The sequence below is a fragment of the Paroedura picta genome, chromosome 2, assembly GCF_049243985.1.
Source record: "Paroedura picta isolate Pp20150507F chromosome 2, Ppicta_v3.0, whole genome shotgun sequence".
Lineage (NCBI taxonomy): Eukaryota > Metazoa > Chordata > Lepidosauria > Squamata > Gekkonidae > Paroedura > Paroedura picta.
This window is the reverse complement of record NC_135370.1, coordinates 106,379,668-106,392,910: the sequence shown is the minus strand read 5'-3', so window position 1 is coordinate 106,392,910 and position 13,243 is coordinate 106,379,668. Positions and strand designations below refer to the sequence as shown.

The following is a 13,243-nucleotide window of genomic DNA, read 5'->3' as shown; positions in this document are numbered from 1 at the left end:
GAGGACTGAGAGGTGATCTGATAGCCATCTTCAAGTATTTAAAAGGGTGCCATATAGAGGATGGAGCAGAGTTGTTCTCTCTTGCCCTGGAGGGACAGACCACCTCTAATGGGATGAAATGAATTCAAAATTAATTACGTCTAAACATCCAGAAGAAGTTCCTGACACAGTGGTTTCTCAGTGGAACAGGCTTCCTTGGAAGGTGGTAGGTTCATTTTTGGAAATTTTTAAACAGAGGCTGGATAGCCATCTCACAGAGAGTCTAATTCTGTGAACGCTCAAGGGGGTGGCAGGTTACAGTGGATAAGTGATAGGGTTGTGGGTGTCCTGCATAGTGCAAGGGGTTGGACTAGATGACCCAGGAGGTCACTTCCAAGTCTATGATTCAATCAATACTAGATTGAAATGTTGCATTATGAACAGTAGAATATATGGAAGGGTATGAATTTCTCTGTTTTGGGGAGAAACTAAGCTGTTGTATTCTTGAATCTGTTAAACATCTTCATTATGCTGCATGCTAATTTACTACTTGCCTTCTGTCTATATGTATGGACTAGTAATTCCCATTTCATTGTACTTGAGGTAGTGTGCATGCACATGAACGTTTATACTTTGAATGATACTTTGGTCATCTTAAAGTTGCCACTGGACTTATCTATGGTTAGAGGGATTTAGGAAAAAAGGAGGGTATTCTCACATTGATATGTGAAGGAGGAAGACATGCTAGCTTATAATGAGTGTATATTTAACACATTAACTAGTATCTTTTCATCTTTTTTTTTTCATTCTAGGCATGAATACTAGTAAGAGTGAGACTGTAAAAGAGCCCCCTTTAAAGCCTTCCAGACGATCCTTGCCATGCCTTGCTCAAAGCCAAACACACCCTCACAGCCTCAGCAAGCACTCCTCTTTCCTTCAGCCAAATCGAGTTCAGCCTCAGCCTCAGCCTCAGCCTGTGAGTGCAGGAGCATCAACGGCGACTATTGATGTTGTGTCAGAACGAGGTGAGTGTTTGCCTTGGCATCACTTTGTTTCTTTTATGGAGTTGAGTAGCAATCCCTGATTCCCAAACAAAAACATTTCTTGCTTTAATATAATTACTAGCAGTATAGCCCGCTGTAAAAAAAATACAGCGGGCCCTAGGGGCCTGGGGGACGGTTTGGCTACCCCCCCCCGATGTAGAAAAACGCTCCCCAGGCCCCGGGGAAGGCAATCCACAGCTCGCGGAGCCGCGGCTCGCCTTCCCCGGGGCCTGGGGAGTGTTTTTCTTCGATGTTCGATGGACGAAGACACTCCCCAGGCCCCAGGGAAGGCAATCCGCGGCTCACGGAGCCACGGCTCACCTTCCCCGTGGCCTGGGAAGCGTTTTGGCTCCCTGGCTGACTTGGAAAAATGTTCTCCAGGCCCCGGGGAGGGCGCTGGGCAGCTCAGCGTGCCAGCCAGCGGGCTCCCCGGGGTCTGGGGAGCCGTTGTCGAGGCGGGGCCCGGCGAACCTACCTTCGCTCTCAGCGGCCAGCAGAGTAATGGCCGCCGTGGAGCGAAGGAAAGCTCTGGTGGGGGGTGGGGCAGGTTGGGAGGCACTTCACACCTCCCAATTGGTTGTTGGCCGGGCAAGCAGCCAATCAGCAGCCAAGCTGCACGCGGCTGCTGATTGGCAGTTTGGGGCTGGACTGACAAGCGGAGGGGCCAATTGGGAGGTGCTTTGTGCCTCCCGATTGGGCCCTCCGCTTGTCAGTCCTGGGGAAGGGGCCTATTGACACCCTTCTTCATCCCGGACAGGGCCTGCCCTCGGGGCCCTTACGGCTTTATTTATTCCGCTCCGCGAGGAGCGGTTAAAGATTATTGCTAATAATCTAAATTTGAAAACTAAAAGCACTCAGTAATATGTGAAAACCTATTTGGCTATTCTTCTGATGCCTAATGCCACCAAAGATGAGACCTATATTTCCAAAGTGTACTTGGAACCATTTGTTGGTTCAGAGAAAGGTTTTGTTTTATTTCCTTGCATGCAGTGGCTCATGTTTACTTACTGTTTGGTTTCTCTTGTGGTATACTGCATGGGAGCAAACTTTTTTTAGCACAGGCTGACACAGGCAGGCAACACTACAGTCTGGGAATGGCAACAAATTCCACATGATTTTCTCAATCAGAGAGAGAGAGAGACACTGACTGACTGACTGACTGACTGACTGACTGACTGACTGACTGACTGAATGAATGAATGAATGAATGAATGAATGAATGAATGAATGAATGAATGAATGAATGAATGAATGAATGAATCATCAGGATCAAACCAGAAATGAAATATAAGTAAGGTTATAAAACCTCCTATTTGAGAGATCAGTGATAATGGTCTGCTGTTGTTGTTATTTTTTTGGGGGGGGGCTGTCATTCTTGTCATTGTTGTTCATGTAAATAAAAATATCTTTATCTGTAAAGAGGTTTGGAAGGGTGAGGAGATCTATTTTTAAACAAACAAGGAGTATCTGGTGAGAAGAGCTGAACCCACTTCCTTTCCTTTCCTTGCCATACCTCACGATGCTCCAATGACTGAAGCTGATTTCTCCCAGACTAGCTCACTTCCAGTATTGGAAATCAGCTAAAATAAAATGCTCTAAGTCAGTGGTCCCCAACCTTTTTATCACCAGGGACCACTCAACACCGGGGACCACTCACCGGGGACCACTCAACGCCTTTTACTGAGGCCCGGTGGGGGGGGGTAGTTTACTCCTCTACTCTCAACCACTGCCCTAGGAGCTCTCTGATCACTATGGTAATGTTTAAACATCCCTTCAAAATAAGATACAGACACGCCACAACAATGAAGTGTGTTGTAAAGGGCTGGGGGGGATGAAGTAAAGGGCCAGGGGGGGGGGAGAGAAGGCGTCCTTCGGGGCCCACCTCCAATTAGTCGAAGGACCACATGTGGTCCAAGGCCCACAGGTTGGGGATCGCTACTCTAAGCTATAGAACAGCAGTCCCCAACCTTTTTGCGGTTTTGCCTCCGGGGGTGGGGGAGAGCCGGCATCCTGGGCGCCGGGCACACGCGGCAGCTGCGTGCAAATGCGCATGCACAGTTGCCAGTCATGTGCATTTGTGCCAGCAGGGGGCGCTAATACACATGCACAGAGTTGCCATGCATGAGTGTTTGCGCCAGCAGGGGCACAAACATGCATGCGCGGCAGTTCCGCGCATGTGCGCTTGCGTCTGCCGGCATGCTGGCGGACATGCCTGCCTCTTCCCACCCTCTCGCAGTGAGAAGCTAGCAGTGAGAAGCTGCTTTGGCGGCTGCTTCGCTCACGGCCTGGCGAGTTTTTCACTGCAGGGGGGGGGAGAGGTAGGAGCGGCTGGCGCCAGCCCGGTACCGAGGCCTTCTTGGCCCAGTACTGGGCCACGGTCCGGGGGTTGACGACTCCTGTTATAGAACATAGAATGGTAAAGCACAGGAAGGTATAGGGCCTCACCCTCTGCTTTCAACATGAACTTGTAGAACTCCCTGTTCTCAATTGTGCCCACTATGACTCAAATTCATGGACTCACAATATTTTTTACAGCCTGTTGTACAGGTAAGAACTGAAATCCATGGAAATGAGGAAAATATTAATTAATGAATAATAACTATAAAAATAAAAATGTATATCCCTATGAAACAAAAACTATGAAATTGTATATCTCTACTTTCATTTAAAATCATGACACTTTTAAATAGATACGAATGAACAAAAAAGGTAGGGCTTTTTGTTACATAAACTAATTACTTACATGGACATTTTTTTCCCTCCAGCTAAAGTGATGGAAACACTGGAAAACAATTTACTCAAGTTGTCCAATACAGAATACAGTGATCCATTCTTAGGTGAGTTTCTTTGCTTAGATATATTCTCTAGTAATTGTTAGAAACTGCTCTCCAACAATGGACAAATTAGAGCTGAGAAATTAATGTTATTATTTACAATAGAGCTACCTGACAACAGGAACCTCTCCCTGCCTCCCTCCAAGTGACAACCTTTCAAATACTTAAAAACAGCAATCATGCCCCCTCTCAACCTCCACTTCTCCAGGCTGAACATTCCCAAGTCCCTCAGCCTTTCCTCACAAGATTTGCTCCCCAGGCCCCAGATAGTTCTTGTCCTTTGACCCCTCTCAAATGTGTCCATATCCTTTTTGCAGAATATGTTTGAGAAACAGTCATGCCCATGCCCACCTATGGCCCCTCCCCTTCCAGGGCCATCATTGGCCATTTGGAGGGGGGGCAGGTCAACATGATCATATATGGTCATATCATCCAATAAATGTTAAACAAGTTTTTTTAATATATAAAAATTAATTAACTCCCACCAATCGGGAAACCCAGGGTTTCACAGCATGGGGTGAGCTGTCTTCTTGCAGTCAGTGGAAGCTTCGGCCATCTGGAGGCCGTCTTGAGGCCTCGGAACCAGCCTGGGGGGGAGACAGCAGCTATTGTGTACCACTGTGCATGAGCATCTGAGTGGTCACCCTCTGCCATCTGGTACTGAGAGCCACTAGGCCAACCCTTCTGGGGCTGACAATGCTCAGTGTGCATCCACCTTCTTTAAAGAGGCCCCCGTTCTAGGCAGTCAGTATACTGCCAGGCCCTCTGTCCCCAGAGGCCTTCCTGGCCACCGAGGTGCACATGGTCACCCTTTGCTTTGGCCATCTGGGAGCCCCCTTGGAAGGCAGCAGCTGTTGGTTGCCAATGGGTGAGTCTCTATGTGGCAACCCTCTGCTATCTGGTCCTACTTGCCATCACCAGGGCACACCTTGCTCGGCATGTGACTCCCATTCCGGGCAGTCTTGTGCATAGACTCAGACTGCCCAAGACCACCACAGAGTGGGCGACAGACTATGGGAAAGGAGTGGGAGCTGCAAAGGGGAGCTGCAAAGATTGGCATGACTCACTTGGTGCCCCTGGCTGCCTGTGCCCCTGGTGGGGCTTCCCGCAGCCAGGCACACACGCTCTCTCTCCCAGTCACACCCACTGCATCCGCAATAGCACAGCTCCAGTAAGTCGGAGCCGTACTTGTTATGACTGGAGCTACAGATTTTTTATACCTTGTTCAACAAAACAGGCTATGTTCAATGCTTTTCTGTTCAAGCATTAGCCTCTGATCCTTGATATGCTCTGTTCCACTATTAGAAGACCTTCTAAGTGATATTTGTTCTTCTTGCAGAACTCTTAGTATTGTGTTGCTGAGTGAAAAAGTAAGAAAGACACTGCTGCAATCAGTGCTAGAATGCTGATGGAGCTTACATAACACCAATGATTAATGAGTTTCATTTCTTCCGTGATCTACTACGAACTGTCCCAGGAGGACATTAAAGATGGATCTGAATTAAGTGACTGCTGTAAATATTTAATCACCCAGCTTCAAGGAAGGGCATATAAAAAGGAAAACCGTGCACTGTGTGTGAAAGAAGGCAAGATAGCAGCAGACTCTGAAGCCCTTAATGTAACTGGCAAGATGCCAGTTAATCTTCAGACCTGTTACAAAATTGAGTGCTATGTTTAGTGCCACAAAGTACATTGGATGAATGTGGGCTACAATCTTGCCTCATGGTAGATAGATTAAAAAATCCCTATGACCATCAGATGGATGGAAGGAGAAAACATACAGATCCATTCTATGGAAAGATTGGAATGATTGAGCTCATCAAAGAATGAGGAGCAAACAGGGTATTCTTTATATTAGGACTGTACACCTTGCACAGCCTTCTAAGCATGTACTGTTCCCTGCCAGACAGAGCTGACAACTCCCAGAAACTGGAGGAATATTGAGCCCCAAGTGGAATTCCAGTATGGCTGGTAGTCCATGTTTGGCTTTGTGGGAAATGCACCAAATAGTGTGGCCTAATAGAAGCCAAATGTCCCCCCAAAAAAGTTTAGTAGTGTTTTGCCTCAAATTGGACTTTTCTAACCTTAAATACAACTGCAGTTGGGGGCATCCAAATACACACCCCTGAAATATGACTGTTTTCCACTCAAATTCTGCCCTCTCCCCATCACTTTCTCAGCAGTATCTGGGATATCAACTTGGAGCAGAAGCCATGTACTGTGTACTGTTTTCTCCAAAATTCCCCATAGTCACTGCCAGCTAAGTGATCATGGTTTACCTGGGCTTGCAGTGGAGAGTGCAGGATATGCTTTCCTTACTCGCTAACTGGCCTGAAGCATAATTTGGTGGCCTACCTCCTTGTATAGTTATCAGGGGTCTGAAGTTAAAAGCCCAGGTTGTGTGCTTTTGGCACCAAGTTAAGCCCTCTCACCTGGCAAGTAGAGGTGGTGGGGAAGGCTTAGTTTGGAAAACTGCTGAGTGTACTCTTCACAGATATGTCAGTCCCCAGGCAGAAGCAGTTTTACAGCTCATCTTCAATTAATAGAGATCAGTTCACCTGAGGAAAATGACTGCTTTGTAGGGTGGGCTCCATAGCATTATACTCTGTTGAATCATAGAATCATAGAGCTGTAAGGGACTTCCATGGTCATCTAGTCCAGCAGTCTCCAACCTTTTCCAGGGTGGGGGAGAACCGGCGGCCCGGGCACCGCACAAACGCACATGCACGGAGCTGCAGGTTGACGACCCCCAATCTAGTCCAATTCCCTGCAGAATGCAAAAAAATCACAACTACCTGCCCATCCACAGTGATCCCAATCCCATGCCCAGATGATGCCCCCCCGAAGAAAATACCCAGAATCCCTGGCCAGTCTGGGCTGGAGGAAATTCACTTTCCAAGCACAAAGTAGTGTTCAGCATTTCCATGGGAGTGCAAGAAAGAGCTACAAGAACCAAGCCCACCTACTTACAATCTGCCTAAATTCACAGATTCAGCATTTCAATGAGGTGGCTTTCTAGCCTCAGTTTAAAAACCTCCAAGGAAGGAGAACCCACCACTTCCCAAGGAAGGCTGTTCCAATGAGGAACCGCTTTAACTGTCAGGAACTTCTTCCAGATGTTTAGCTGAAATTCCTTTTGAACTGATTTCATCACATTGGCTCTGGTCCTACCCTATAGGGCAACAGAAAACAACTCCTCTCCGTCCTCTATGTGACAGCCCTTCAAGTACTTGAAGATGACTATCATATCACCTCTTGGTCATCTTCTATTGGCTAAGGTGCCTCCCTGCCCCAAATCCCACCCACTTTTGGCTCCACCTGCAAAGTCTTCAGGTTGAAGAAGAGTTGGTTCTTATATGCCACTTTTCTCAACCAGAAGGAGTCTCACAGTGGCTTACAATCACCTTCCCTCTCCTCTCCCTACAACAGACACCCTGTGAGGTGGGTGAGGCTGAGAGAGCCCTTATATCACTGCTTGGTTGGAACAGCTTTATCAGTACTGTGGCGAGCCCATGGTCACCCAGCTGGCTGCATGTGGAGGAGCACGAAATCAAACCCAGCTCACCCGATTAGAAGTTGACGCTCCTAATCACTACACCAAGCTGGCTCTTAGTTGATATTTCCCAACCCAGAACTAGCAACCCTCTTTCCACACACAGTTGCTGCTTAACCTAGTGGGGACCTCATGGAGCAGCAGAGAAAACTGAATGTTATTATCTTGTTCAAGTACTGACGTTTATCTTTTCTCAGAGAACTAATCTTATGTCATCTTACAGCATATTTGCTTTAGAGCAATAAGAAACACTGTCATGCTAATTAACCTACACACTGCCTTGGGATTTTAGATAAACTGCATAAAAGATTAGTAAAGTTGTATCTTTAGAGGAAAAAAGTCTTGTTCTTTCATGAGGGTAGGAGGCCCTGAACAGAGTAGATTCTCCAGAGAGCCATTCTGCAGAGATACAGTCTGTGAAGAAATTTGTATGATTTTTAAAGATGACACAGCTGGATTCTCAAAGGAAATTTAATAATTAAAGTAAACTTATGTTTGCTTTAGTTTTAATCTTCAAAAACTGTTTGTTTCTCTCAGTAGTTCATTTTAAAAACATATTAATCACTAGAGATTTTTGTACCTCCAAGCAGAAGCACTGCGTTATTTGATTTCTGTTAGGAGTCTGACTAATTCTGTCTTCATTGTCTCCAGACTCACTTGGCTGATGCAAATTTAGTGTTGTTAATGCCCTAATCATGTTTACCTGGTTAATGTCTAAACCAGGTAAATGATCATAAGACATCTGTGACACAAGTGCACCACGTTCAATCCTCCCATCCTTCTGCCTTGCATGTGAATAGCCTTCTCTCATTGGTAATTTTCTTAACCATGATAAAGCTTTCTGAGTATCTCAGTAGTCATTATGCTTAATCACAACCAGGAATGCTTCTATAAGTAGAGTTTTTAAAATATGATTTAGTCAAATAACCATGTGAGCAAACCTAATCAGGGTTGAGAAACTGAGAATGTTACAAATTGAATGGGGCTTGCTCTTCTGGAACTACGTGTAAATTGGTGGAGAATCTGGAAACAAAAATTTATGATTTTTTTAAATGAGCATCACATTGACATGCTGATTACTTCATAATGCATGAATAAAGTCTAGTTGTTTCTGTTTGGATTGCAGCAGTACGATGGATGTATTGACTCACAGGAGGGCATTTGGCCTGGAATAAGACACAACACACCAATGTTGGGTATAATCAAGGCCACAGCTTTATTAGCTCCCAACAGGAGGGTTGGCACAACATGGGAGAGGGAGCCTGACCTAGCAGTTTGTAGACTACACCAAAACCTGTAGAGACCAGAGGTGCCCAGGGGATCCACACCATTCCCAGCTGGGAGACCAGATCCCCTTGCCTACTGAAGACTAAGGGAAGCAACCTGTATGGGGGAACCAATGGGTGCCCGCCTCATTTGGCTGCCCCCAGGCTGTCTGGCAAAACGAGCTCCTGGCCTTCCAGCCAGGTAAGCCACACTTGTTTACATGCTACCTCTTATGGAGATTCCGCATCCTAGGGAGTTCAATCACCCACCAGACTCCCTGCCAACAGGCTCCATCCCACGCAAACCCAGAGCTGTGATGAAATATTAACCATGAAACATCCACCTCAAACACTAGAACACATAAACAGAATGGGTGGGAGGGAACTGTGCACTGTGGCATCCTGGGTGAAGCAGCTTGTGCCATGAACAGGCCACTGGGGCAGTCACGTCTGCCTCCAGCCAGTCCTCCGCAGTGACAACCAGTGGCCGCAGTGAGTCTTGGTTGCACATTCTACTGAATGTGTAATGCATTGCCCTACATATGGCTTTTAAAAAAAGAAAATATAATTTCACATTGTCTGTTCATCTAGACTAAGAGGTAACAGAGTTCAGGCATTTAGCCTGAAATGTTGATTCAGCTATTTTACATTTATTGTACGGCTGTTATTTCATCATCTGGCCCTATTCTATATGACACCTGCCTGGATGTTTCCAGGGCATGAAGACTGATTGCTTTAATCAGATTTCCTAACTATTCCTGTTAAGCCTCATTTGTTTAAAAATAGAAATCACTCTCCCGAAACCATCAGTTGAGTAAAATGGATGATTTTGAATCATTTGCCTTTTCTTCAAGTCTTCAATACTTTGACTACTATAGTATAATACTGTATTATCTATAGCTATAATAAAAATGCTGACAGATACATATCTTCGCCTTTTCAGTACTGTGATACAATTGTTCCTAGTAGAATTAAATACTAAGCCATTAAATTTAGCTGCCTGGCCTCCTCTCAGGTAATGGCTCAGATCCTAAACTTTCCAGAGAGGGAAAGCAGAAAACTAATCTACCATGTGAATGTGGATAGATGGAGGTGGGGTGGGGGGTGGGGTGAAGCAAATGTGTAGTGTGGATTGATCATGCTGATAACATGATTATCACAACCTCCACAAGCACCAATGAAAACCTGGAAGGCTGCTGCAGCCTGGAAAAGGCCTGACAGTAACAGAGAAGTTTTAGCTATACTGCTTTATTTTGTATTGCCTTTTAAAAATTGCTACTCAAAATTGTAATTTAATTCAACAGTTCATCAGGGTAAGCTCAGAAAATATTTTCTTCTGCATTTTTACATACAACAAACTACATAAAGGCAGTTAATGAAGGGGATTGTTTTTGTACCATGCTAAAATATCTTCATAGTAATATCAAATGAGTCCATCTGTTTTTTTTTTGTGATCTCCACCCTCAGGCATAGGAAGAGAGAAAGATACGTATACAGATGATTCAGAACATGGGAATTATGATTCTCGAACAGATCAGTCACTGCTTATCCAAAGTACACCTACAAGACAAAAATCAGAATCTCGCACTAAGGCATCTCTGAAGGTAATGAACTACAGTATTTTGTTATTAAATCTAATGCTGTTTCTATTTTTCTGATGCTATATAGTTTATTTTAAAACACATATAACAATACGCTACGTAACTATAAGACAAACAAAAGGATAAATCATCCTTAACCATTGTTCCTCTTAATATTTGTGAAACAGCCCTGGGGGTGGAGAGTGTCCTGGCTGTCCGAGATGGAATAGGGCCAATCAGGGTGTGGCCAGCTTGATTGGCCCTCCTTCCTTGGACACTAGCCACTTTGCTCTCAGACATCTGAGAGAGACACACAGAGGCACAGAGAGCCCTGCCAAACCGCAAACGACCCCTGATTACCTGCTATGGCTCCTGCTGGAGGGAGAGAGAGAGAGAGAGAGACAGAGACAAACTGCAAACGAGCCCCAAACTGCAAATGACCCTTGCTTCCCTGCTAAAAAAGGAGCCCTGATTACCTCCTATGGATTACCTCCTATGGCTCCTGCTGTGTGTGAGAGAGAGAGCTGTGCCTGCCGGTGTCCCCCTGGGTCCTTGTTCCCATTGCATTCCTGGTTTCAATGGGCTTTCTTGCTAGTATATTATATAATGCTAGATTATATTAGCAAATGGAGCAAAAAGAAAGGCTAGCTAAATATGAAGTGTTAGTGTAAATAATAGTGTTATAATCCACACCATAAATTAGTTCACCAGGCAAACATATTGAATGGGAAGCAACTATTATGAGCCTACCCTGGGATTACAGCTGCCGAGAGCCAGTTTGGTATAGTGGTTAAAAAGTGCTCCAGGAAGCTCCGCCATGCTATGCAGTGTGGCAGAAATGACTTGGGCATTTTTTTTGTTCCTTTCAGATACCGTGTCAGGTGAGGGTAGGGAGGAGCCAGGCCTGGAAGGCCTGACTCTTCTACAGCCACACAGCTGAGGCCTGACATAGCCCCATTTGCTGCCTAAAGCAAAAAGTGAAATGCAGAATTGTCATGCAGAACTGGGAATTTGCCCCATCACCGATCAAACAGTGAGTTGGGGAAAATTCCAAGTGCAGAAAAGATCATGGAGTGCCAAATGGGAAGAAATCTTTTGGCATTGAGGTGAGGTTTCAGTGCTTAAACAAAGCCCCCCAAAGGGAAGATATTTGTACTGTAAAGTGACACTCTTGAATGGGGGAAGGTACTAAATACTGAAACAGAGTCCAAAACTGAGAAGTTAATTCCTATCCTACTTTGCTCTCTCCCTCATGGACACACATGCTGTCAGGCTAGATGTAGATGCTCAATCACCCACTGAAATAATAATAATAATAATAATAATGAAGATGATGATGATGATGATGATTTTACATGCTGCCCTTACACTAAGACATCTAAAAATAATGCATTCATTCATTTTATTTATTATGGTCATTGACCAGCATCAAAGTATCTACAGACCACATACATTATTACAGCGTTTTAACAGGACATTCGGCATCAGGGAGTTAACAAAGGTACAAAACATTAATACAGCATTTTGACAGTCAGGTCATTCAGCATCAACAGTAGCCAAATATTTCCGCACTCTGCTGGCAGTATAGCAAAACTTTGCCACCATGTAAGAAACAGAATTATCTTTATCTGCAAGCAAGATGTTAATTAGATGATCATCTTTAAGTCCAGGAAACCTTGATAGCAAGGGCAAGATTAAACAGCTTCTGGCAACCTTATAAAAGTCACAGTATAATATAATGTGGGCAATCGATTCAATTACACCTGAATTACAAGGGCATAATCGGTCCTCTATAGGCACACACTGCAGTCTTCCACTTAGCAGTGCTGATGGAAATGCATTGAACCAGGCCCTCGAAAAAACCCATCAAAATTTAGTAAAGGTGATATATGTTAGATATGGTGCAATAGAAAATCCCTCCAAGGACTTTAGTAACCTATATGGGCTTGGGAGTAGGGCCATCTCATTTTGCAGCTCAATATCCATAAGTCGTTGATAGACCAGATGTTTTGCTTGCCTGTGCCCTGTTTCTAATAGATGATCAGGGGCTAAACCAATTTTAAGAAGTTTGTTAATTATTTCTGTACACCAAGTGGGTTGTGGGTTAACTGACAAGAAAGAAGGAATAAGGCCTTCTGTTTGAATTGCAGAAATCTGAAAAAAGCAGAAATCTGTAAGAGAGTGGAAACAAATCATATGCATTAGATGTTAGCACAGACATTAGGAGTGTACTTATAGTAACAGATAGGACATTGCACTATATAAGGTTTTCAGCTCTGGCTTGGTAAGTATCGGGAGACTTTGTGGGTGGAAGTGAGAGTGAGTGGAATTTGGGCCAGGGAAGGACCTCAATAGAGTATAATTCTATAGATTCCACCCTCCAAAACAGACCTTTTCTCCAAGAGAATTGTAGCCTGGAGATAAACTGTAACATTTTGGGATCCCCAGGTCCCTCATTCCAGTTAAGGAATACATGTGCATCAATTATCATGGGTGTGTTCAATTATCATGCTGGTTTTTTTTGTTTAAGAAACAATTTAATTTTATGCTAGAATATTCATTGGACCTTAATCCTCAAGGTCCAAGGCACTTTATTAGGCATTTATGACAAAGTACATAACCAGATAACATAGGATCAAGAAATAACATAATTAAGTGATCATAAACTTTAACTAAGAAAAAGAAAATTATCCAAAGTTATTAAAAAATCAATTCCCAGAGACATATGCTAGCTAATAAATTCCTAGCTACTTGATTAGTTAAATGACAGTTCTGGTCAGATGGAAGTTATAAAACTAACCACTTATCAGAGAGGCCTTTAAACTGGCTTACAAGATAACTTATTAAAGATTTCCCCAACTCAGTATAAAAAGTAAAGTGAAAAAAACCATGATTTAAAAATACAGGAGCTCCAGCTCTTTAGCTAATTCCTCATTGGGAGTTCTCAAGAATTGCTAAAACAGTTCTGCAGGGGCTGCAAAAGGGAACT

General features: G+C 44.2%; 1 protein-coding gene across 6 annotated transcripts in view; it reads left to right on the top strand.

Annotated features, from left to right (window-relative positions):
• Positions 1–13,243, top strand: part of ANO3 (anoctamin 3) — a 312,581-nt gene that overhangs the window by 188,418 nt on the left and 110,920 nt on the right. For all 6 annotated transcript variants that reach the window (XM_077321992.1, XM_077321991.1, XM_077321997.1 and 3 more), the window contains exons 2-4: positions 792–1,004; positions 3,788–3,859; positions 10,142–10,278. In XM_077321992.1, the coding sequence (XP_077178107.1) occupies positions 792–1,004; positions 3,788–3,859; positions 10,142–10,278 (422 nt within the window). The remainder of the gene's footprint in view (positions 1–791; positions 1,005–3,787; positions 3,860–10,141; positions 10,279–13,243) is intronic.